Genomic DNA, 25457 nt, shown 5'->3' on the forward strand with positions numbered 1-25457 from the left:
CTGAATAAGTTATTTTCATTTTCCACACCCTAGAAAAGTCTCCTGAAAGCACTGATTTAGGGCTGAAGAACAGAATGACAGAATGATGGACCAACAGATTAAAAGCTTAGTGGTTAGTTCTGTATCACACAGGATTCTGCTGGTTCCAGTAACCTTAACCACCACAGTTGCTGTTCAGAGAACTGAGTGAAAAACTCAAAAATTCAGCTCAGGAACTAAAATGAGGAATGTGTTCTTTAGTTTAAAAAAAATAACAAGGGTGACCATAGTAAAGGTCAAAGAAAAACTTTGCTAATGAGATTCCTTGTCCATAAAAAGGCCAAGACAATTTTTGCTTCCTTTTTGAGATGATACAGACTACACTCCATGACATGTAAATCATTTGAGGGCAAAAGAGGAAAATGTTACCCAACGTTCTGCTTTTATTTAATTATGTCTTTCCTAGGGCAGAGTATAAAAGAAATGCCATGCCCAGTTACTTGCCTCTCTAAAGAAGAGGGCTTCAGAAACTGGATGTCCACAAATCACGTTCTAAACAGCTCTTAGCAGAGCAACTGAAATAAAGCTCACACACCACCAAATCCAGCATTCTGCCTGTACATGTCCAAAACTTTATAGCAAAAATAGGTGCTCAAAATACAGTTGCTAAATGTTGTGTGGGTGAGTCCAAGACCTGGCATTCAAGAGCTATTAGATGAATATGAATTAGATGAATATTAGATGAATAACAGAATATGAAAACTCATACATTTATGGACTTTGTTCTACCTGCCAGGTACTATGCTCAGACTTTCTATGTACCATCTCATTTAATTATCATCACACCCCCTTGTGATAATGATTCCAATTTCACAGTGAGGTCATCAAAGCTGAGGGAGGGGAGGTGACCTGTCCAAGTCACATGGCTCAGAGTGAAAGATCCCAGGCATTCTGACTCCAGAACCTGATCTTGCTTTCAGAGAATACAGAAAAATAAACTGTCCGATGTTCGTATAATGGGAGTACCATAAAGATCACACAAATGGAATACCTAAAAATGAATGAAATACAACCTATGCTTCAAGATACATGAATCTCAGGAACATAACGAGAAAAAGAACAAATGATAGAAAAAAAAATATTCACTATGATTACATTCATATAAAGGTCAAAAGAGGCTAAAGTAAACATTATGTTGTTTAGTTAAATACACAGATGGAAAACTCTAAGTGAAGCAAAACAAATCTAAGGAACTTGCCCTCTGGGAGGGTCAAGATTGGACCAGACAGGGAACAACATACTAGTAATTTTCTTTTTCTTCAGTCAGGTACTGAGAGAGTCAATTCCTAGGCAGGTTGATAAGAAGTCCGGGGGTCCCCAAGGAGAGAGGGGTCTGGAATTCTCAAGGAGAAAAGGACAAACTTTTTTTTCCCTCTACATTCCTTAGTCTTAGTCACATAAAACGGTTTTTTTATACACAACAAACAACTAAGTTTAAACTCTGTGCTAAGGATTATATAACAACAATGCATCCTGCTTGAGGACAATTTCTCCTTCCTAAAAACCTTCTGGCTAATCCTGTTATCAGGATTCAGATGTAAATTGAAGTAGGGAAAACCACTAGACCATTCAGTTCTGTTCAGTTCAGTCGCTCAGTCGTGTCCGACTCTTTGCAACCCCATGAATCGCAGCACGCCAGGCCTCCCTGTCCATCACCATCTCCCAGAGTTCACTCAGACTCATGTCCATCGAGTCCGTGGTGCCATCCAGCCATCTCATCCTCGGTCGTCCCCTTCTCCTCCTGCTCCCAATCTCTCTCAGCACCACAGTCTTTTCCAATGAGTCAGTTCATCGCACAAGGTGTCCAAAGTACTGGAGCTTCAGCTTTAGCATCATTCCTTCCAAAGAAATCCCAGGGTTGATCTCCTTCAGAATGGACTGGTTGGATCTCTTTGCAGTCCAAGGGACGCTCAAGAGTCTTCTCCAACACCACAGTTCAAACGCATCAATTCTTCAGCACTCAGCCTTCTTCACAGTCCAACTCTCACATCCATATGTGACCACAGGAAAAACCATAGCCTTGACTGGACAGACCTTAGTCAGTAAAGTAATGTCTCTACTTTTGAATATACTATCTAGGTTGGTCATAACTTTTCTTCCAAGGAGTAAGTGTCTTTTAATTTCATGGCTGCAGTCACCATTTGCAGTGATTTTGGAGCCCAAAAAAATAAAGTCTGACACTGTTTCCACTGTTTCCCCATCTATTTCCCCTGAAGTGATGGGACCAGATACCATGATCTTCGTTTTCTGAATGTTGAGCTTTAAGCCAACTTTTTCGCTCTCCTCTTTCACTTTCATCAAGAGGCTTTTTAGCTCCTCTTCACTTTCTGCCATAAGGGTGGTGTCATCTGCATATCTGAGGTTATTGATATTTCTCCCGGCAATCTTGATTCCAGCTTGTGTTTCTTCCAGTCCAGCGTTTCTCATGATGTACTCTGCATAGAAGTTAAATAAGCACGGTGACAATATACAGCCTTGACGTACTCCTTTTCCTATGTGGAACCGGTCTGTTGTTCCATGTCCAGTTCTAACTGTTGCTTCCTGACCTGCATATAGATTTCTCAAGAGGCAGGTTAGGTGGTCTGGTATTCCCATCTCTTTCAGAATTTTCCACAGTTTATTGTGATCCACACAGCCAAAGGCTTTGGCATAGTCAATAAAGCAGAAATAGATGTTTTTCTGGAATTCTCTTGCTTTTTCCATGATCCAGCGGATGTTGTCAATTTGATCTCTAGTTCCTCTGCCTTTTCTAAAACCAGCTTGAACATCAGGGAGTTCATGGTTCACATATTGTTGAAGCCTGGCTTGGAGAATTTTGAGCATTACTTTACTAGCATGTGAGATGAGTGCAATTGTGCGGTAATTTGAGCATTCTTTGAGCATTCTTTGACCATTCAGGTATGACCTAAATCAAATCTCTTATGATTATACAATGGAAGTGAGAAACAGATTTAAGGGACTAGATCTGATAGATACAGTGCCTGATGAACTATGGACGGAGGTTCGTGACACTGTACAGGAGACAGGGATCAAGACCATTCCCATGGAAAAGAAATGCAAAAAAGCAAAATGGCTGTCTGGGAAGGCCTTACAAATAGCTGTGAAAAGAAATGAAAAGCAAAGGAGAAAATGAAAGATATAAGCATCTGAATGCAGAGTTCCAAAGAATAGCAAGGAGAGATAAGAAAGCCTTCCTCAGCGATCAAGGCAAAGAAATAGAGGAAAAGAAACAGAGGAATGGGAAAGACTAGAGATCTCTTCGAGAAAATTAGAGATACCAAGGGAACATTTCATGGAAAGATGGGCTCGATAGAGGACAGAAACGGTATGGACCTAACAGAAGCAGAAGATATTAAAAAGAGGTGGCAAGAATACACAGAACTGTACAAGAAAGATCTTAATGACTCAGATAATCACAATGGTGTGATCACTCACCCAGAGCCAGACATCCTGGAATGTGAAGTCAAGTGGGCCTTAGAAAGCATCACTATGAACAAAGCTAGTAGAGGTGATGGAATTCTAGTTAAGCTATTTCATTCAAATCCTGAAAGATAATGCTGTGAAAGTGCTGTACTAAATATGCCAGCAAATTTGGAAAACTCGGCAGTGGCCACAGGGCTGAAAAAGGTCAGTTTTCACTTCAATCCCGAAGAAAGGCAATGCCAAAGAATGCTCAAACTACCACACAATTGCACTCATCTCACATGCTAGTAAAGTAATGCTCAAAATTCTCCAAGCCAGGCTTCAGCAATACGTGAACCGTGAAATTCCAGATGTTCAAGCTGGTTTTAGAAAACACAGAGGAACCAGAGATCAAATTGCCAACATCCGCTGGATCATGGAAAAAGCAAGAGAATTCCAGAAAAACATCTATTTCTGCTTTATTGATTATGCCAAGCCTTTGACTATGTGGATCACAATAAACTGTGGAAAATTCTGAAAGAGATGGGAATACCAGACCACCTAACCTGCCTCTTGAGAAATCTATATGCAGGTCAGGAAGCAACAGTTAGAACTGGACATGGAACAACAGACTGGTTCCAAATAGGAAAAGGAGTACATCAAGGCTGTATATTGTCACCGTGCTCATTTAACTTCTATGCAGAGTACATCATGAGAAACGCTGGGCTGGAGGAAGCACAAGCTGGAATCAAGATTGCTGGGAGAAATATCAATAACCTCAGATATGCAGATGACACCACCCTTATGGCAGAAAGTGAAGAGGAGCTAAAAAGCCTCTTGATGAAAGTGAAAGAGGAGAGCGAAAAAGTTGGCTTAAAGCTCAACATTCAGAAAACGAAGATCATGGTATCTGGTCCCATCACTTCAGGGGAAATAGATGGGGAAACAGTGGAAACAGTGGCTGACTTTATTTTTTGGGCTTCAAAATCACTGCAAATGGTGACTGCAGCCATGAAATTAAAAGACACTTGCTCCTTCGAAGGAAAGTTATGACCAATCTAGACAGCATGTTAAAAAGCAGAGACATTACTTTGCCAGCAAAGGTCCATCTAGTCAAGGCTATGGTTCTTCCAGTAGTCATGTATGGATGTGAGAGTTGGACTATGAAGAAAGCTGAGCGCCAAAGAATTGATGCTTTTGAACTGTGGTGTTGGAGAAGACTCTTGAGAGTCCCATGGCCTGCAAAGAGATCCAACTAATCTATTCAAAAGGAGATCAGCCTGGGTGTTCTTTGGAAGGACTGATGCTAAAGCTGAAACTCCAGTACTTCAGTTCAGTTGCTCAGTCGTGTCCGACTCTGCAACCCCATGAATCGCAGCACGCCAGGCCTCCCTGTCCATCACCATCTCCCAGAGTTCACTCAGACTCACGTCCATCGAGTCCGTGATGCCATCCAGCCATCTCATCCTCGGTCATCCCGTTCTCCTCCTGCCCTCAATCCCTCCCAGCATCAGTCTTTTCCAATGAGTCAACTCTTCTCATGAGGTGGCCAAAGTACTGGAGCTTCAACTTTAGCATCATTCCTTCCAAAGAAATCCCAGGGTTGATCTCCTTCAGAATGGACTGGTTGGATCTCTTTGCAGTCCAAGGGACGCTCAAGAGTCTTCTCTAACACCACAGTTCAAAAGCATCAATTCTTCGGCGCTCAGCCTTCTTCACAGTCCAACTCTCACATCCATACATGACCACAGGAAAAACCATAGCCTTGACTAGACGGACCTTAGTCGGCAAAGTAATATCTCTGCTTTTGAATATACTATCTAGGTTGGTCATAACTTTTCTTCCAAGGAGTAAGCGTCTTTTAATTCCATGGCTGCAGTCACCATCTGCAGTGATTTTGGAGCCCTCCAAAAAATAAAGTCTGACACTGTTTCCACTGTTTCCCCATCTATTTCCCATGAAGTGATGGGACCGGATGCCATGATCTTCGTTTTCTGAATGTTGAGCTTTAAGCCAACTTCTTCACTCTCCTCTTTCACTTTCATCAAGAGGCTTTTTAGTTCCTCTTCACTTTCTGCCATAAGGGTGGTGTCATCTGCATATCTGAGGATGAGATGGCTGGATGGCATCACCAACTCGATGGACATGAGTTTGAGTAAACTCCAGAAGTTGGTGATGCATGGGCAGGCCTGGTGTGCTGTGATTCATGGGGTGCAAGAGTTGGACTGAGCAAATGAACTGAACTGAATCCTGTTATCTTAAAATGTAAATTATGGGAGTGGGTCTAGTAAGATCTTTACAACCTCCAGACATTCTTTTGATTCATTGTAATAACTAATTAAAAGGTATTTTACTGCATTGTTAACACTAGCCAGGGGACACTCTTTCTGTCCCCTTCTGATGTCTCTGTCAGAAGCTTTCTCATCACTTTTATACTTTAATAAAACTTTATTTCACAAAAGCTCTGAGCGATTTAGCCTGTCTTTGGCCCCAGATTGAATTCTCCTCTGGAGGCCAAGAATCCCAGCGTCATTCGTGGTTCAGCAACAACCTTTCAGTACAAACTACATAGGTATTCATTTTATTATTATTCTTTACATTGAAGGCACATTATATAGATATTTGTTTTCTATTTCATAAGAAAAAAAATCAAACCAATATTATGTCAGATTTAACCTTCTCAATGAAACTGGAGTGAGCAGGCACACCCACCTACTCACCTCAGTGCAAACTGGCCTATTAGCTATCTCTCCTGCTAGACACCAAAAAGCAGGTTCACCAAAAGACAAAACAACTTAGGAATAAACTTAACAAAAGAAGTGCAAGACTTGTAAACTGAAAATTATAAAACTGCTGAGGAAAATTAAAGATCTAAATACAGAGAGATATCTCATGCTCATGGATCAAAAGACATACCACACTTAAACTTTTTAAAAAACTAGCTCAGTCAGTAAAGAGGCTACCTGCAGTGAAGGAGACCTGGGTTCAATCCCTGGGTGAGGAAGATCCCCTGAAGAAGGAAATGGCAACCCACTCCACTATCCTTGCCTGGAAAAACCCATGGACAGGGGAGCCTGGTGGGCTGCAGTTCATGGGGTCGCAGAGTTGGGCACAGCTGAGCAACTAACACCACCAGTGGATAAGACTCCACACTTACAGTGTCTGCACTGCAGGGGGCATGGGTTTGATCCCTGGTTGGGGAACTAAGGTCCCGCATGCCCTGCGGTACAGACAAAAGATTTTTTAAAAAGTTAAAATACCTCTCCTCTCCCCCTCAAAAATTTTTTAAAAAAACTGATCAGCAGGGATTTCCTCAGAAATTGACAAGATAATGCTAAAATTTGTACATAACTGCAATAGATATATATATATACTGAAAAAGAAGAAGAAAGCTGGAGAACTTTCACTTCCTGTTTTCAGAACTACCCTGGGAAAGGAGAATCTTATCAACAAATGGTGCTGGGAAATTTTGGATATCTACATGCAAAAAGATGATCTTAGACTCTCTCCTCATACCGTATATGAAAATTAACTCAAAATGAATCATACTCAAATGTAAGTGCTACAACAACATTTTATAAGATAACACAGGAGAAAATCTTTGAAATCTTCAATTGTAATTGCACAGATGTCATAGATATGACACCAAAAGTGTGGTCTATAAAAGAAAAAAAAAAGGTAAACTGGACATCAACAACATTCAAAATCTTAGTGCTTCAAAAGACATCAGTAAGAAAGTGAAAAGATAAGCAACAAGAGTGAGAAAAAAAGTTTGCAAAACACATATCTGAGAGAGGATTTGTATGTAGAATATGCAGAGAACTCTTGTACCTCAATAAAACAACTCGTTCAATCAAAAACAGATCAAAGATTTATATAAACATTTCACCCAACTAGATATACTGAAAAGCACATAAAAAGATGTTCACAATCATTACTTATTAGGGAAATGCAAACTCAAACCACAGGGAGCTACCACGTCACAGCAGACAGACAATAACTAGTGTTGGTGAGGATAAACCAGGAAGCTTCATCCACTGCTTGCGTGAATGTAAAATGATGCAGCCCTTTTGGAAAATGGTTTAAGTTTCTTTAAAAGTTAAGTATAAATTTACCCTAGGACCTGGGAATTCTACTCTTAGGTATCTGCCAGGAGAAGCAAAAACATTAACCCACACCAATATCTGTACTCAAATGTGCTTAGCAGAATGCTTCAAATAGGCAAAAAAAAAAAAAAGAAAAAGAAACAACCCAAATATCCACTGAGTGGTAAACAGACAAAATGTGATGTAAGCATACAATGGAACGCTATTTGGCAATAAAAGGAATGAAGTGTTGACATGCACTATACAGATAAAGTTTAAAAACATGGCCTTAAGAGAAGCCAGACACAAAAGTTCACATTGCACGGCCCCATTTATGTGATATGTCCAGAAAAGGCAAACTTACAGAATTACAAAGTATACTAGTATACTAGGAGTTGCCTCCAGCTAGGGACTTGAAATTGGCTCAAGGGATCTTACTGGGGAGATGGAAGTGTGCTAACACTGATTTATGGTGATGCTTGCACAGCTTGCTAAATGCACCAAAACATCACTGAACACTTAAAATGGGTGAATGATGTACAATCTGTAAAACACGCTTCAATAAGACCATATATTTCAGAAAATATATTCAGCCTATCCAGTTAGTGCTCCCCTATATTCCTGGGCTCCTCACCACTGCCCTGACAGGCAGACTCTGTTATGCCCATTTCACAGATGGGGACAGGCTCAGGAAGGGCTCAGGGCTTCCCCCACCACAGCGGTCTCAAAGCCAAGCAGAGATCCTCTCTTGGGTCCTTGGAGTTACTTGGTTTCTTCCCAACCTTCTCAATTCAAAAGGGCTTTTGGTTGGAGTCAAGCACTCACTAACACCCAAAAGAAATAAAAGTAAGGTTAAGTCAAGTCAAGTGACTTGGAGACAGTGCTAAAGATTACTTGAATGACTTTTCTGGAGCATATCTTATCTCTGTGCATTTTTTCCCCTTAAAAACAGAAATGCCATAGGAGAAATGCCATGTGACAGGAAGGTATTGAGCAAGACTTGACATAAAGGGCAGAGCCCTCTGGGCCACACTGAACAGAGACTGCTGACTCAACTCTCAGGAGTAAGGAGTTCAGATGGGATTGCTGATACATCCCGTGATTTCCTGGTGGAGGTCACTGTCCAGTCACTGATCGTGCCGCCCTACCTCAGGCCAACTGTAAGCTGACTAAGAGCAACCAGCCTGGGGCAAAGGCGAAATACTTGTTCTTGAAATACTTGGCATGCTCTTGAAATACTTGGCATCACTTGGCATCCACCTTCAAGCCAGCTAGGGGCTGGGAAGAGTTCTCATGGGCTGCTCATTGAGAGGAATAGGTATAGTACCCCTTCCTGGCACATGCTCTGAGCACTGCTAAGCCCTGAGTCTGGGCATTGGGTGGGGGCGAGGGGGCTGCTAGCTCAGCTGGTAAAGAATCTGCCTGCACTGCAGGAGACCTGAGTTCGATCCCTGGGTTGGGATGATCCCCTGGAGAAGGGAACGACTACTCACTCCAGTACTCTGGCCTGGAGAATTCCATGGACTGAGTGACTTTCACTCACAGAGCCCACCACCACCTCAGATTTTCCAGAGGAGAATCAAGAGGTTTGGAGTGAGATTACATCATTTGTTCAAACTAATACAGCAGATGCGGGAAGAACAGGAATTACACCTGGGGGTGTATGCAAGTCCACAACCCACAGTCCGGACCGCCCTGCCCAGCATCTGGCTTGTACAAGGACAGCCCTCCTGGGATAACTGCATTCCCCCAGTTCAGTCCTGCTCAGCTCTGCTCTCCATCTGTTTCTTTTCTTAAAATATAAGAGTGATACTTTGTAACAAGATGGATTAACTATAAAAACATAATGCCAGTGAAAGAAGCCAGACACCAAAGTGTCCACCTTCTATGATTCCATTTATGAAGTTTCTGGAAAGGGCAAGACAATAAAGACAAAAGGCAAATCCTTGGGGACAGGAGGCTGGGACGAGTACAGGCACAGGGGAACTTTCTAGAATGATGGGCGTGTCCTAAAACTGAACTGTGGTAACACCTGCACAACTGTCTGAATTTACTAAAAATCACTGTACTATGAGATAGGTGAATTGTATGGCATGGAAACATACCTCTTCAATAAAGCTGTTTCTAAAAAGTGGTAATAACACACACCCTTAAATATATAAAGTGAAAGGTGGTTATTCAGAAGTATAATGACTGCCACTAGACCCTCTATTATCCTATCTTTTCCTCCCAACTTCAACATGTACAAGTTCTGGACTTTTCCCTCTCCCTCTCTGCCTCCTCTTGGCCCCGTGGATACTCTTAAGGAGGCTTCTGAAGCCTTCCCAGGAAAAGGTGGCACTCCCTTCCTCTCCACCACAGCCCCCAGCTTGAGACCAGCAGAGGGGAGGGGGCGTCAGCATTCTCCCAGCTCCTCACCTCTTCTGTTGCCAACACTCCAGACCTTCTCCTTCAGAGCCCCACTGCCCAGCAGTGACCTCAAAACTCCCCTCAAGCCCCTTTCTCCCAGTGACTCCTGGCTCACATCTCCTCTCCTCCCAACACCCCCCCATATCCCAACATCCTCCTAATGGCTTGTGCAATGGTGAACTTCACCTTCAATCCACCTAATTTTCCTTCTCAATGCACTCAGATCTCTATACTGGAAGAAACCTTCCTCTAGTCCCAGTCCTCCCCTGGTGACCTGTGTTCTTCTTTCTCCCCCTCACAAGCCTGTGTGGTTTGCACCAAGGGACCTCTTCCTCCGTCACCCATGCATCGGAGTCTGGCTCCTGCCTCCACCACTGCAGGAACTTGTCCTCCAGGACCTTCCAAGCCCATACTCAAGATGTAACATATCCCACTAGCATCAGCCCAGACCCACCAGTTCCCTCGCTGTCATCCGTTCACCCCAGCCCCAAATGGAAAACGGAGAAAGCCAATTCAGTGTAACCAACACAGGTTAAATAACCAGCATAAAGCACAGAAGAGTGCTCTGCAACGATCTAAGTGTGCCCAGTATACTAATCTTCTCTAAACAAATTTGTGATAATGAGTGCTATGTTCATGCAAGGAAAACGTAAACCTCAATAAAAATGTAAGTCTAAAAGACTATGCAGAAAAGAAAAAGTCTATGTAGGTTCCATGGGAAAAGCTCTTTCAAATGCTCTTTTGTTTCCCCCTACACTTTGAATTTTCTATTTTGTACTGGGGTGTTAACTGGCTATACCTCAAACACTCTTCTAACGCTCAGTTTCCAAAGTCAAGACAGCAAGTGTCGGCAGTTGGCCGAAGAGTGAACTTGGCCGGCAGGGATATGAACTGAGGCCAACCATGATTCAGCAGCCACGCTTCCCATGCCCAGCTTTAGCACCAGCATCTGCCCTTCTTTAGGGACAGAAATTTCAGTCTGTGCCCACTTCTTTTTGCTTTACTTGCTTCATTCCATTTTGATATGAAGTAGTTTACCCAGGGAAACTAGCAACACTTAAAAAAAGTTTCCTGGGAGCAAAGGGTAATCACCTATACTGAATAATGTTTAACCAATACATGCTTTTTAAAGTTAGTTGTATAAAAACCAGGGTGTCTGATGAAGCAGCCAGTCTGCTATCAGTGACCCGTATTTAATACCCCATCTTTCTGACTCGTGTTGAGAGGCAGAGGAGAAAATTGAGCTGGGTAGTTAATACTCGGATTACTTCTCTCTAACTGGGTCAGGTCTGTGCGTGTGCTGTGTTTAGTCACTCAGTCGTATCCGACTCTTTGTAACCCCATGGACTACAGCCCGCCAGGCTCCTCTGTCCATGGGATTCTCTAGGCAAGAATATTGGAGTGGGTTGCCATGCCCTCCTCCAGGGGATCTTCCCAACCCAGAGATCGAACCTGGGTCTCCCATATTACAGGCGGATTCTTTACCATCTGAGCCACCAGGGAAGCCGGGGTCAGGTCTGGGTTAAGTATTAAAAAGGTATCATACTGCCAATGAAAATAACTTTTTAATCAAGCCAAATTTCCTATTCAGCTAGCAGATAAAAAGCATTCAAGAACTAAGTCATTCAATAAGCATCAAATTATAGAGCTGGTTGCCTGGAAAATCCCATGGACAGAGGAGCCTGGTAGGCTACAGTCCATGGGGTCGCTAAGAGTCAGACACAACTGAGTTGACTTCACTTTCACCTTTCACTTTCACCCACTGGAGAAGGAAATGGCAACCCACTCCACTGTTCTTGCCTGGAGAATCCCAGAAATGGTGGAGCCTGGCAGAGGGCGGGGCGGGGGGGGGGGGTGCGGGGTGCAGCGGTTGCACAGAGTCGGACTCGACTGAAGCGACTTAGCAGCAGCAGCAGCAGCAGCAGGGAGTTCACCTAAACCAACCCCTATTTAACAGATTATGAAACTGATATCCTGGGAAGGAAACACACATGACGCAGCCCTGTTAAGCCGTCACAAGCACAGATGCTAGGTCTAATCTGGCAGCCGCTGGCCACACTTGGTGACTAGGCACTTCAAAGGTGACCAGTTGAGACAGAAAGTAAACATAAATAGGGAAAAAGAACTGGACGGACTGCACAGAACCCCACAGTGGGGGGTCAAATGAGTTCACTTGTGATTGCCTGTGCATCTCGTCTCTGAGAATTGAAAGATTCAATGACTTTTTAAATAACAACGTTATTAAGGTATATAATTCACATATCACACGTCAACCTTTTAAATATACAATTCAGTGGTTTCTAGTATGTTCACCAAGTCATGCAACCATCACCATTCTCTAACTCCAGAGCCTTTTCATCATCCCTAAAAGAGACTCCACACCCAGTAACAGTCATTCTCTGTCCCCTCTTCTGTGTACACCTTGTCAACTACTAATCTACATTCTGTTTTCACAGAGTTTTCGGCGCTAGACTTCCATCTATAAATGGAATGCTGTGGTCCTTTGTGACTGGCTTCTCTCACTTAGGATAATGTTTTTAAGGTTCAGCCCTGTTGAAGCCATGCATCCGTCCCTTGTTCTCTTTATGGCCAAATAATAACACCTTGTGTGGACAGACTATACTTTTTGTTTATCCATTTATTGGACACTTGGATTGTTCCCACTTTTAGGCTAGCATGAATAAAACTGCTATAATCATTTGAGTACAAGCTTTTTTGGGGGGGACGTACATATTCTTTTTTTTTTTTTTTTCTGAATATATACCCAAGAGCGGAATTGCTGGGTCACACGGTAACTCTGTGTTTAACCTTTTGAGGAACTGTCAGACTGTTTTTCAAAGCAGCTACAACATTTTACATTTGCACCTGGAGGTTGCACTTTTAACATATTTACAAATGTAGATTCTTTCCTCTAATTTCTGCCAGGCTGGTTTGCTGAGAGTGCCAGGAAAGAAGAGGGGGAGGGGTGAAGGCAGAGCAGCAGGGCGGGGGTGTGGAGGGCAAGGAGACTCTTGACGCTGCTTCCAGAGTCCTGTCTGCACCAATTCGGCCTCACGCAAGTCACCTCTGGTCTTCAAGTCTCAGTTTCCCTATTTACTAAAATGAAGGCACTAGACCAGTAGGTCTCAACTAAGGACATATGGCAAAGTCTGGAGACAATTTTCGTTGTTACAGTGGCTGGGTGATGCTCCTGGTACCTAGAGGGCAGAGGTAGGGATGCTGCTAAACATCTTACATGGTAGGACAGCCCCCAACAGTGAAGAATTACCTGGGTGGACCCAAGTGTCAACAGTGCCAAGGTTGAGAATCCCTGCATTAGACTGAAGTGACCACATACGGGCCATTTTGAGGAACAGCCAAAATGGTTCCCAAAAAGACTGTACCACGTTATAATCCACTCAGCAATGGGGATGGTGGGGTGTGTGTTCCACTCTCCACATCCTCATCAACACATGTATTTTTGCCAACCTAAGAGGAGCATCTGTTCTACTTTTGGTTGCTGGGGGGAAGGGATAGTTAGAGAGTTTGGGATGGACATGTACACACAGCTACATTTAAAATGGATACCCAACAAAGACCTACTGTATAGCACATGGAACTCTGCTCAATGTCACACGGCAGCCTGGATGGGAGGGGGGTTTAGGGGACAATGGATACATATACACGTACGGCTGAGTCCCTTTGCGTTCACCTGAAATTATCACAATACTGTTAAATAGCGATACAAAATTAAAAGTTTAAAATAAATAAAATCTTGATAGCTTCAATTCCATCCCAAAGCAAAACCAAACCAAAAAACAATAAATAAAAAGTCTCTTCTAATAACAATGTCCAGGATTGTTAACAGACTGCCAGTGTCATACAGGAAAAGGTGAGTCATTTTCTTACCTGGTGCCTGTAATTATCCCAGCCCTGTGATCCTGCGACAATCACCACCCAGTGCTTGCCTCCATCCTCAGGGTCCTCCAGGGGAACAGCAGCAATTCCCAGGACCAAGCTGAGCAACACAGTGACTTCCCAGATCATCCTGCCCCCTTGGAGTTCCCCTGCAGAAATCTAGGAAGAAAAAGGCAGAGTCAAGTGAAAAAGGAATGACCAAAACAGAAGAACACTGCTGGACCCAAAGACAAGATCACAGAAAATGGGCCAAAAAGATACGATCATTTTGTCATCAGACAGAACTCGCTGAGGAATGACAGGCAGAATTTTATTCTCAGCGCTGCTGCCGTTTCCCTGGAGCGGAGCAGGGGGTTGCCCACAGCGCCCCACCTTCACTACGGGCTGAACTTAGGAGAATAAACCAAAGAATATTGAGGAAGCTCTTGAGGCAACTTTTTAAAGCTTTTGTCACAACCTGGAATACGGAAAACAAAATTCACTAACAAACTTCACTGTGTCGGAAAAATATCTACCACATACTATGAACTGTTTTAAGAAAAGAACAGAAATATAATGTGTGCAGAGCAAAATGTGGAAGGTAGACAAAACCTAACAGTAGTTATTCTTGGGTGGTAGATAGGTAGAATTAAGAATGACCTTCTTTCTTTTTGTCTCTCTTTACTACAAATAATATATATTACTTATACAATAAAGCTTGTAAAAATTCAACATACACTTGATGTAAATACTGAGGGACAATGTGTGTGAGCTATCGGGGTAAGCTATAGTCTAACACTGGTAGCCCAAATGAATGTCTTTGTATAATGCTTACAACCCATTTTCATTATTCTGTAGAAGAGGCTGGGCAAACATTTTAATCCTTGTTTTACTGGATGGGGAGGTTGAAGCAAGAGAGAAGTGACTTACCCAATATTCACTGGCCACAGACCAGAACCCGTGCCTTCTGAATTCCTGGTCCACCCTTTCTGCTACATAGTTCTGCATCTCAAGACTTTATTCTTAAGGAACTACATGCCCAATTTTACACTTCACGGCCAAAACTTTAAAGAGAGTTTTAAAGCACAAAAGGCAGAACTAAGGCTGAGTCCTGGCCACCCTGCATTACTCAGACAAGTATGCTATTTTAATGCCCTGTGTCCTGACTATGTTATTTTTAAAAAAGCCTTCCTATGGCAGAAGCCAGGCCTGTCATTCTGAGATAAGAGGAAAAACAGTCATTGAGATGTAGGGACTCAGAACAGAACAGTCTACGAGGCTAACCTCTGCCTCTGATGCTTTTTGACAAAACAGTGCTCATTTACTCACTCATTAATGTTTTCACTCATTCATTCACCTTCTCAGTCAGAGTCTCCTGAACTCTGACCCTGCCAGAAAAAGCGCTGGGGGCCGGGAACGCAGTAGGGACAGGACGAAGCTTCTGTCCTCAAGGACTGCAGAGCCAGCTAAGTCACGAAACACCTTGAAGTCTAGGAAACCATCCTCAGCATCTGTGCCTAGTTCAGTTCAGTTCAGTCGCTCAGTCGTGTCCGACTCTTTGCGACCCCATGAATTGCAGCACGCCAGGCCTCCCTGTCCATCACCAACTCCTGGAGTTCACTCAAACTCACGTCCATCGAGTCGGTGATGCCATCCAGCCATCTCATCCTTGGTCGTCCCCTTCTCCTCCTGCCCCCAATCCCTCCCAGCATCAGAGTCCTTTCCAATGAGTCAACTCTTCACATGAGGTGGCCAAAGTACTGGAGTTTCAGCTTTAGCATCATTCCCTCCAAAGAAATCCCAGGGTTTATCTCCTTCAGAATGGACTGGTTGGATTTCCTTGCAGTCCAAGGGACTCTGAAGAGTCTTCTCCAACACCACAGTTCAAAAGCATCAATTCTTCAGTGCTCAGCCTTCTTCACAGTCCAACTCTCACATCCATACATGACTACTGGAAAAACCATAGCCTTGACTAGATGAACCTTAGTCGGCAAAGTAATGTCTCTGCTTTTGAATATGCTATCTAGGTTGCCTGTGCCTAAGACTGTGCTAAACCTCAAAATGATGGGATTTCCTCCCAAGTGAAAAAACAGGAAGCCCTGAGTTTTACCAAAGTTTTAAAAAGTAAAGGCACTTTGGGCCAGCACTTCTCCAACTTGACTTATATGCCCAGATTGCCTGGGGGGCTTGTTAGAAGGCAGAGTCTGACTCAGTAGGCATGGGCAGGGCCTGAGACTCTGCATTTCTGACAAGCTCTGGGTGATACCCAGGACTACACTCTAGTCAGCTCTGCCCAGAAGCCCAGCTTCCTAGTTAAGAAACCGTACTACTCTAGCCCCGCAAGACTTCTCCCAGGAACTCAATGCTTCATATGTAAGAATTAAGAATCTGAGGTGGGAGGACTTCCCTGGCAGTCCAGTGGTTGAGACTCGGAGCTGCCAATGCAGGCAGCAAGGGTTCAGTCTCCCGTCAGGGGACTAGGATCCTGCACTCTACACAGCATGGCCAAACAACAACAAAAAAGAATCTGAGTTAGTGCTCGATCCAGGTTTCTTTAGCTCCACTACAAAGTCATGGATGCATGGGTAACTGCAATAACGTGCCCCATATTTGTTTCAAGACTGTCTTCAAATGGTCAAGGTGAGTCACAGATGAGGGCAGTGGACTTCCCAGGCCACCCAGCCCCAGAACCCGCTGGTCTATTAATATGTCAGTGTGTATGGACAGGATGTTTTCTCATGTCCACTTGACCTGCCCAGGGCTCACCGAGGGATAATAAAAGGGGAAGTAATACAAAGGTATGAATCAGCAGCAGTGAGGTCAGGAAAGAGACAGTCAAGCTCCCACCCCCAGAGCTCTGCAGGGGCCCCCACACTGGACGGGTAGGTGAGCCAGTGATACTGGAGGCCATGCAACCAGCAGCCTCCTAGCTGCAGGCAAGCCTCCCAGGGGCAAGCCTTCTCTTGGGGCAAGGGTCAGCAAAGCCTCTGTAAAGGGCTGGAGTGTAGGTATTTTCAGCTCTGCAGGTCACGTCATCCCCATCGCAACTCTTCCGCTCTCCGATGGTATCACAAAGCAGCCAAAGACGATACAGAAACCAGTGAACACGGCTACATTCCAATGAAACTGAAACAGGTGGTCTCTGTGGCCTGCCCTCAGGAGCCAGAATGTGTTATCAGCCCACAGGACAGGTACAGTCTGGGGTTTTTATCATCTTTCATCAACAATCATAAAACAGGCTCCCTGGTTTGCATACCATTCTTTCTGAGTGTCTATCGTGTGACTCAATCCTGAAGCGGCTGATCTGTCTGGAGGCACTAGTGCCTGACTTCTTCTTTTCTTTCTCTTTTCTTTTCTTTTTTTTTTGTTGTGCCTCATGGCATGTGGGATCTTAGTTCCCCTGACCAGGGGCCAAACCTGTGCCCCCCAGAAGTGGAGGCTCAGAGTTTCAGTTATTAGACTGCCAGGGAATTCCCCCTTTCATATTTAAATAAAATATACTAGAGTCGAATGGTTGGCCTGCCTGAGCAACAGAATAGACACCACCAGCTCAACTGCCTAAATCAGCAAACAAAAAACACCACCAGGTTATTTTTACAAATTCCAGTTTACCTTTCATTCTTCTGCTAAACACTAGCAAGTTACTCCTCAGTGAGGGAAAGTACCTTATTCATACACAAGGGACATTTTCAGAGTTAACATTTAGCGATGTTCTTGTCTATCTTTTTTTAAATTATTAACACAGAGTTGTGGTTCCTTGAATACAATGCCAAGTTACAAGCCTCACCATGTGACACTGATTGGGAAATGCCACTTAAAAAACACATACACTAATATGTTGGGAAATGTGTGGGGCCAGGGGCGAAGGAAAGATATGAAGTAATATAATCCTTCCATCACCCTTAGCAATGAACACATCTCAAAACAGCAGGTTTCAGATGGCAATTTCCTGGTCAGCACTACTCTTGACGAAGTCAAGCGCAGAAAACAAAGTCACAAATCATCTTGCAGCATATCTATGATTCTCGTTTCAGCAGAGAGAAAAGTTCACGAATAAAAAGTAAACAAGGACCCCTGGGACTTCCCTGATGGCTCAGTGGTTAAGAATCTGCCTTCCAATGCAAGGGTCGCAGGTGTGATCCCTGGTTGGAGAACGAGGATCCCATACGCTGCAGGGTAACTTGGTCCACAGGCTGCCAACTAGACAAGCACTGCAATGAAGACCCAGCGCAGTCAAAAAAAAAGAAAAAGTAAATGATCCCTGCCAAACTGGCCCAGGAAGACCGCTATTTCTTGCCCGTGGCGCTCCAGGGCCCCAGTCACACAGGCGCCGTCTTCTGCTTCTTCCTGTCTACTCACCCGTCCAACACACAGGGCCTGAACACCCACCAGGCGCTCACAGGGGCTGAACAGGGAGCCAAACTGGCGAAACCCTTCGCAGAGCTGACATTCTAGCAGGAAGAGACAGGTTGTACAGTGGTGATGAGTGCGGGGGAGGAAATAAAGACAGAAGAGGAAGTCCCGGTGGGAGTGCCAGGTATCGCTTTTCAAAAAGGGAAGATTTTAAGAAGGTGACGGAGATCACCCATTTGTAGCAGAAAAACCCCAGAGGCAACATAAATGGTCATTTACGGGGGTTGTCTGTTGTTGTTGTCCAGTTGCTAAGTGGTGTCCATCTCTTTGCAGCCCCATGGACTGTAGCACACCAGGCTCCTCTGTCCTCCACTATCTCCCGGAGTTTGCGCAAATTCATGTCTACTGAGTTGATATGGTTTTTCCAGTAGTCATGTGAGAGGTGGACTGTGAAGAAAGCTGAGCGCCAAAGAATTGATGCTTTTGAACTGTGGTGTTGGAGAAGACTCTCAAAAGTCCCTTGGACTGCAAGGAGATCCAACCAGTCCATTCTAAAGGAGATCAGTCCTGGGTGTTCTTTGGAAGGAATGATGCTAAAGCTGAAACTCCAGTACTTTGGCCACCTCTTGTGAAGAGTTGGCTCATTGGAAAAGACTCTAATGCTGGGAGGGATTGGGGGCAGGAGGAGAAGGGGATGACAGAGGATGAGATGGCTGGATGGCATCACCGACTCGATGGACGTGAGTTTGAGTGAACTCCAGGAGTTGGTGATGGACAGGGAGGCCTGATGTGCGGCGATTCATGGGGTCGCAAAGAGTCGGACACGACTGAGCAACTGAACTGAACTGAGTTGATAATCCGATCTAACCATCTCATCCTCTGCCACCCTCTTCTCCTTTTGCCTTCAATCTTTTCCAACATCAGGGGCTTTTCCATCTACAGGGTACTATTTATCAAATCAATTATATGTGTGTATATGTGTGTGTTAGCAGCTCAGTCATATCCAACCCTTTGCGACCCCATGGACTGTAGCCCACCAGGCTCCTCCATCCATGGGATTTTTCAGGCAAGAATCCTGGAGTGGGTTACCATTCCCTTCTCCAGGGAATCATCCCAATCCAGGAGTCGAACCTGGGTCTCCTGCATTGCAGGCAGACTCTTTACCTTCTGAGCCACCAGGGAAGCCCTAACTCAAATATAATACATCCTTATAACGGGATATAGTGACAACTTTAAAAGAAAAAGGTAGTTCTTAAAAGTGCCAAGAGTGGGAAGGCCTCTAAAAGGATGCTCAGGGGTATGTGTTTAGTCTGCTAACCATTTGCAGGGAGAAAATGATCCAAGGCAGCTGTTGCTCTAACCAGAGGAGAGAGGAAAGTCCCCAAGAGTATTCTGTTGTTGCTATGCCACACAGGAAGGGAGGGCGGGATATGTGTGGGTATCTATGAACCATGGAGTGTGCGAGGCACTTTCCCATCCTCACAACAGCCTGTGAGCAGTCTCATCACCCCCTTCAGCTGAGACAGACTAGGAAAGGTAGAGAAACTTGGTAGAAAATGGCACTGCTGCGTGACACACAGATCTGCTTCCAAAGATTGCTTCTTCTACTACACCACCTTGCTTGTCACACCAAAAGAGCATTGTTTTTGTGAATATCTCAGAGGCCCTGTAACCACAGGTGGGAGGGCTACACCCTACACTCCGGGGCCTCCAAGTTTCCTCCAGCAGCAGGATACCCAACATGCCTGCTCTTCATCACCCCACCATTTTAAGACACTTGTGGGTAATCGGTTATAAAAAGGTCTTAGAAGAAGAGCCCATCAAAGGAGAACTTGAACCACACAAAGTCAAAGTCAATGGACAAGCCTTTACAAATGAATTTTACCAGCCTCCAATGCCAGGTCCTCGCTGCTCCCACTGGTCCAGCGACCCTCTCATGTTACAGGGCTACATGAAGTCACTGATTCAACTGAAGGACTCCACTTCAGACAGCACCATCAAGTGGGATCTGATCCAATAGGGGAGGTTTGGGACAGACCCGAGTGCACATACCAGATCAACTGTCACCAGCAATAGAAGTAACAAGGCTACAGTTAGAGGACCATCTAAATAGCAGGATCAAATTCAAATCTAGGTCTGACATCAAAGCCCAGACCTTAACCACCCCCGTGACCTCCCACATCAGCCCTGTACTTGCTACTTGCTCTGGGTTAGCAATAGCGAACCATTAAAGCCAACCAAAGCAGCTGGGCAGACAATGACATCTGTGAAGAGACTTCCAAACCTACAGGTTTTAGATCTTGCCCTCTGTTCATTGGGGTCTTACAACAAAATCATCATGCAAGTGGTCCCTGGCTGGTAACATGCAAAAGAGACAAGGACAGGAGACAAGGAGCCCTCTTTCACCGAACTGAAGTCAAGTTCCTCTGAGCCCTCCTCCCGACAAGACTTTGGCCCACTGAGCCCAGGTTTAGCAAGAATCCTGCAAGAATCTCCCATCTTTGGCATCTAATCAAGCTTCTCTTAGCAATTTTTCAGCCATTGTCCCTCCCACTCTGCCTACTGGCAATAAATCTCAGTTGTCCTTGATGTATTTGGAGTTGAGCTCAGTTCTATATGGAAGACTTTCTCCTCTAATACAATAGCTAGAATAAAATCCATCTTGTCATTAAAAAAAAAAAATGGTTACATTACATGGCACGTGGGATTTTAGTTCTCCAGCCAGGGATCAAACCCGGGCCCCATGCACTGGAAAGACAAAGACCTAACTACCAGACTACCAAGGAAGTCCCCATCTTGTCTTTTTAACATATGTCAGGTGAAATTTCTCTTTAATACAGGACAGTTACTAAGTTACTACAGTTCCTAAGTCCGGGGGACCCTGCCTCACCTTAATTGTTCATCTGTCAAATGGGATGGTAGAACTAAATTATTAATGGCCCATTCAGTTCCCATATCCTTTGATTTTCTGTTTCAAGAGTAAAATTGGGGAAAAAAAAGAAAGAAAGAAAAGAAAATCCAAGTAGTCTTATCTCAAATCTCAAAAAAATGGATTTTGTTCAAGTGAGAGAATCAATGTTTTTTCATAGGGAACATTTATGATTCAGTAGCAAAGCACATTCTGGATTAGAGCATGTCCTTCAAAGTTACCGAATTGTGATTCTATGGAGGACTTCCCTGGTGGCTCACTTGGTAGAGAATCTACCTGCAATGATTCTATGGAACTTTTTTTCCCCACAACTCTGTAAACTGTAGATACTAGAAATGAAAATAATTATTGTCTAAAAACATGCAAATGAATTCTATTAAGTGGAGATGCAAGCGATTCCCCCTTTGAAAGAAAGAAGCCAGCTTTTCCATTGCACATTTCAGTATTTCTATTCTACAAATGTACTTTGTACTTGGAATCTCCTTTCAGCTGACAGTAATACATAGAGAGTGATGTTGTTGTTCAGTCACTAAGTCACGTCCAACTCTGCAACCCCATGGACTGCAGCTTGCCAGGCTTCCCTGTCCTTCACTACGTCCCAGAGTTTGCTCAAACTCTTGTCCATTGCGTTAGGGAAGCCTTCCAACCAGCTCATCCTCTGTCGCCCCCTTCACTTTTAAAAAATTATCTTTTAACATTTCAAGATGTACAAGCAGCTACAACATATTTCAAAATACACATAGTCAAGAAAGATTTTTTAAATTTACCAATGTCTAGAAGAATTTGATTTTTGATTAATGGTTTTTCTACACTTTTATTTTCACTGCTTATTTGGCATTTGAATTTCTTTAAGTTTCTCCCGAATTACTATTTTTTGAAATCTAGGATTAATAATAGTTTGTAGTCTTTCCCCAAATGAATGAGCATGACTTTTATAACTAGATGTAAATTCTTAAGTTTAATTTTGCTACAACTTATATTTTAAGAAATTGAAGGATACACGTTAAACTACAGAAATGTACAAATATAATATAAAATACCTGTTACCGTCATACAGATCAACTGTTAATATTTTGTAAATCTGTTAAACCTCTTTCCCCATAAACAAATAAAACATTACAGATAAAACAGTCCCTCCATTGTCCTGTCCCATTCTCCGAATACCACAAGGTAACCACTATTGTAAATTACTTCATTCCAAGCAATTTATTATACTTTAAAATACATATATCCACTTTATAAACATTCTCCTACTAACAAACATGTAGGTTGCTACTTTTTTTTTTTTAACTATTAAAATGTTGCAAAAGCATTCTTACACTCATCGCCTTGTATACAAATGTCTCTCTGGTACTTTAGGAGTAGAACCACTGAGTCTTAAGATATACCTATTTTGCTAGCAGCTGTACTGTCCTAAAATATACTTCCCAATATCTGATATCTTTCAAACAATTAATATTCTTGAGAGTAACAAACTTTCTAATTTCTAATCTGATAGATATAAAGTGATCTAATTATGGGTTTAATTTGTATCTCCTGGATTACAAGATAAATTGAGTCATATGTCTAATCATCCAGATTTCAACATCCTTAACATTTGTGATGATTTCTCCTTCATAAAATGGGACTCAAATTTTGACCTAAAGCAATGTCTGTAGTTTAAGGAAAGAAAAAAAAGGCTTGTCATTTCCTTAAAAAAGATAGTCAGTCATAGGTGGAAAACTCAAGAGACAGCATTCACCTCAATATATTTTTAATACTAGGTATGGTGTTCACTTACTTAAGAGTTCACAACCTTTTACTCATCTCTCCTCTCATTCAAATGCAATTGTCTTTAAAATCCTCAGCAATTCTCCTGGCAATTACTGCAATGAGCTCCCTGGTGTGGCCTCTTTCCAACACTTTTCCACATTAGAGAGTATCTAAGGTACACACTGGGCTTCCCTCATGGCTCATTGGCAAAAAACCTGTCCAGCAATGCAGGAGACTCGGGTTCTATCCCTGGGTTGGAAAGATCCCCTGGAGAAGGAAATGGTAACCCACTCCAGTATTCTCCCTTGGGAAATCCCATGGACAGAGGAGCCTGGCTACAGGCCATGGGGTCACAAAAGAGTCCAACACAACTTCACGACTAAACAATAGCAACAACAAAGATACACATCTACTAAATTCGGTTTCTAGGGCTTTCAGGGCAAAATCCAAGTCTCTTACTGCAGCACAGGAGGCTTGCAAGATGCACCTCTCTTGTTTTCCACTATCCACAAGAAATCCCTTGCTCCAACCAGGCTCAGGACTCCGGGTCCAAAATCAGTGCTCTTTTCCTGCCTTCATCATGCTATTTTCCAGGCGAAATGCTCTTCTCTTTCATCTCACTAGCTCCTGCCCATCCCTCAAACTCCATTCAATTATTCCCTTCTCTGCAAAGTCTTACCCCTTCCCACAAGCAGGGTTACATGCTGCCCCTGGAACACTGGAATGGTTCACAATAAACTGCCTCTCCCCTTTATGAAATAATCCCTGCTTTAAAAACTTAGTAAGCCTCAACCAATGTTTGCGAACTAATGCAGTAAAGACATTACTGCCTGGAGCAAAGAGAGCTGGGCCATGCCACTCACTACATACCATAGGGCAAGTCTCAAACCATGGACATTTATTTTCACAAAATTTCCTTCTCCCAGCCCCTAGATTCTTGGCCCTGAATACCACGTGGGTAAAACCTCAACTATAATAGAAGTAGGGGACCAAATCCTGCTAATTTTCACTTCCATGGTTCACGTGAATCATCCTGTTAACTCCCACCAGCTCAAACCTATGAGAAGTGGCGCTTTTATGATTTCTCAGAAGGGATGTTTTTATACCTTTGGGTATATTTGCTGTTGTGGTTAACATAACCCCTTCCCCCTTAGGCTACCAAGAACTAACTGGAAACAGATGCAACCTCAGCATTACAAACCTCAACAACCTGAATTGTTTCTAGATTGCTAAGACAGGACACAAGAGACCCCTCCTGGCATTCCCTGGCTATAGGACCTTAGCAAATGTGCTGTCAGCTCGCGCCTGTTTCTCTCTGCTCTCGGAGAAGCCTGGGCTTCCAGCGAGCTCGCGCAACAAAAGGAGCCCCAACTCACCAACCCCACGGGATGCAAGGCTGAGAGAGGTCATCGGAAGTCATCGTTTGCCGAAAACTCCCTTTCGCCCGATGAGAAATGGATTTACTCAAAAAAAAAAAAAAGGCCGGGGAAACTGAAAATCCCAGCCATGAAGCCAAGATCTGCGGCAGACGGGCGACTCTGGTCCGGGGCGTTGGGCCGGGCCCCAGTACCCTGCCAGGGATATTGATTACCTGCTGAGGGACCGTGGGAACTCCTCGCGGTGCGCAGCCTCAGAGCAGTCAGCCGCCCGCGTCCTCCCGGCACAGATTGCTGAGCTGGGTCCTAGCTCCTTGCTTTGAGGGTTGGCTGCGCCGCGGCGATTGGCCGAGCTTCGGGGAGGAGCGTCTTCGAAAGCCAATGGGAGGCGAGAACGAGACCGGAGAGTCGCAGGAACTACGAGTCCCAGCGAGCCTCCGCAGGGCCTTCTGATCCCAGAGGGCAAAGGAACGCAGGGAGGACGGTATCCAGTGAATTAGGGCAGGATGGGGTGAGGGTGGGAGGGTGGTTCTGACGTGTGTGGAACCAGGGGCACAGTGATTCGCCGGAAGGATCGATCCCCAGCGCGCTAAGCCGTTTGACACTCTGCTTCTAAACTTGTACACAAATTAGAACCACGTAGGGTAGTAGCTTCGTAGGTACTGATGCCTCCGCCTCTCCCTAAAGATTTTGAGTTCTTTGGTTTGTCTGCCTGTGGCCTGGGTTTTGGAGTCTTTAAGGAGCCCCAGGTGATAGGATGTGCAGATCCGTTTCATCCTGGTAACAACCCTAGGAGAGGAAGGCACTTGTTAATGTCATCCCAGCTTTACACACAGGGCAACTAAGGAAAGTTATGTCAGGGAGGTTAATTTTCGGAAGATCACATACCTCTGAAGTGGCAGAGCCAGAATTCGGAGCCAGGCAGTCTAGTTCCAGAATCCGGTGCTTTTTATCCGTATGCTACTTCTCAAACATTTGGTATTATCTCACAGGGAGAGAAAAGCAAAATACTATACATACAAGTACCATGGCGCGGAGCTCAGAAAGTTGAGTTGAATGGAGTTATTATGAGGGAATAAGTCCCGTCCTGCCCGAGGACATCGAGCACAAGATATATAGGACTTAGATTCATGGGTTGTCTCGTTTCATTTTTTTGTTTTGGCTGTGTTGGCTTGTGTCAAATTAGTTCCCCCACTGTTGCAGGAAAGGGGACCCCTACCAGGGCCCAAAATTGGG

General features: G+C 44.0%; 1 protein-coding gene across 1 annotated transcript in view; it reads right to left on the minus strand.

Moving 5' to 3' along the window:
- LGMN (legumain) overlaps positions 1-24496 on the minus strand; it is a 40493-nt gene extending 15997 nt beyond the window's left edge. Inside the window, exons 1-2 of the mRNA XM_068991092.1 lie at positions 24437-24496; positions 13824-13991 (exon numbers count right to left, since the gene is read on the minus strand). Coding sequence (XP_068847193.1) covers positions 13824-13961 — 138 coding nt within the window. The 5' untranslated portion in view covers positions 13962-13991; positions 24437-24496. The remainder of the gene's footprint in view (positions 1-13823; positions 13992-24436) is intronic.
- Between the last annotated feature and the right edge of the window lie 961 nt (positions 24497-25457).

The sequence above is a fragment of the Capricornis sumatraensis genome, chromosome 19 (assembly GCF_032405125.1).
Source record: "Capricornis sumatraensis isolate serow.1 chromosome 19, serow.2, whole genome shotgun sequence".
Taxonomy (NCBI): Eukaryota; Metazoa; Chordata; class Mammalia; order Artiodactyla; family Bovidae; genus Capricornis; species Capricornis sumatraensis.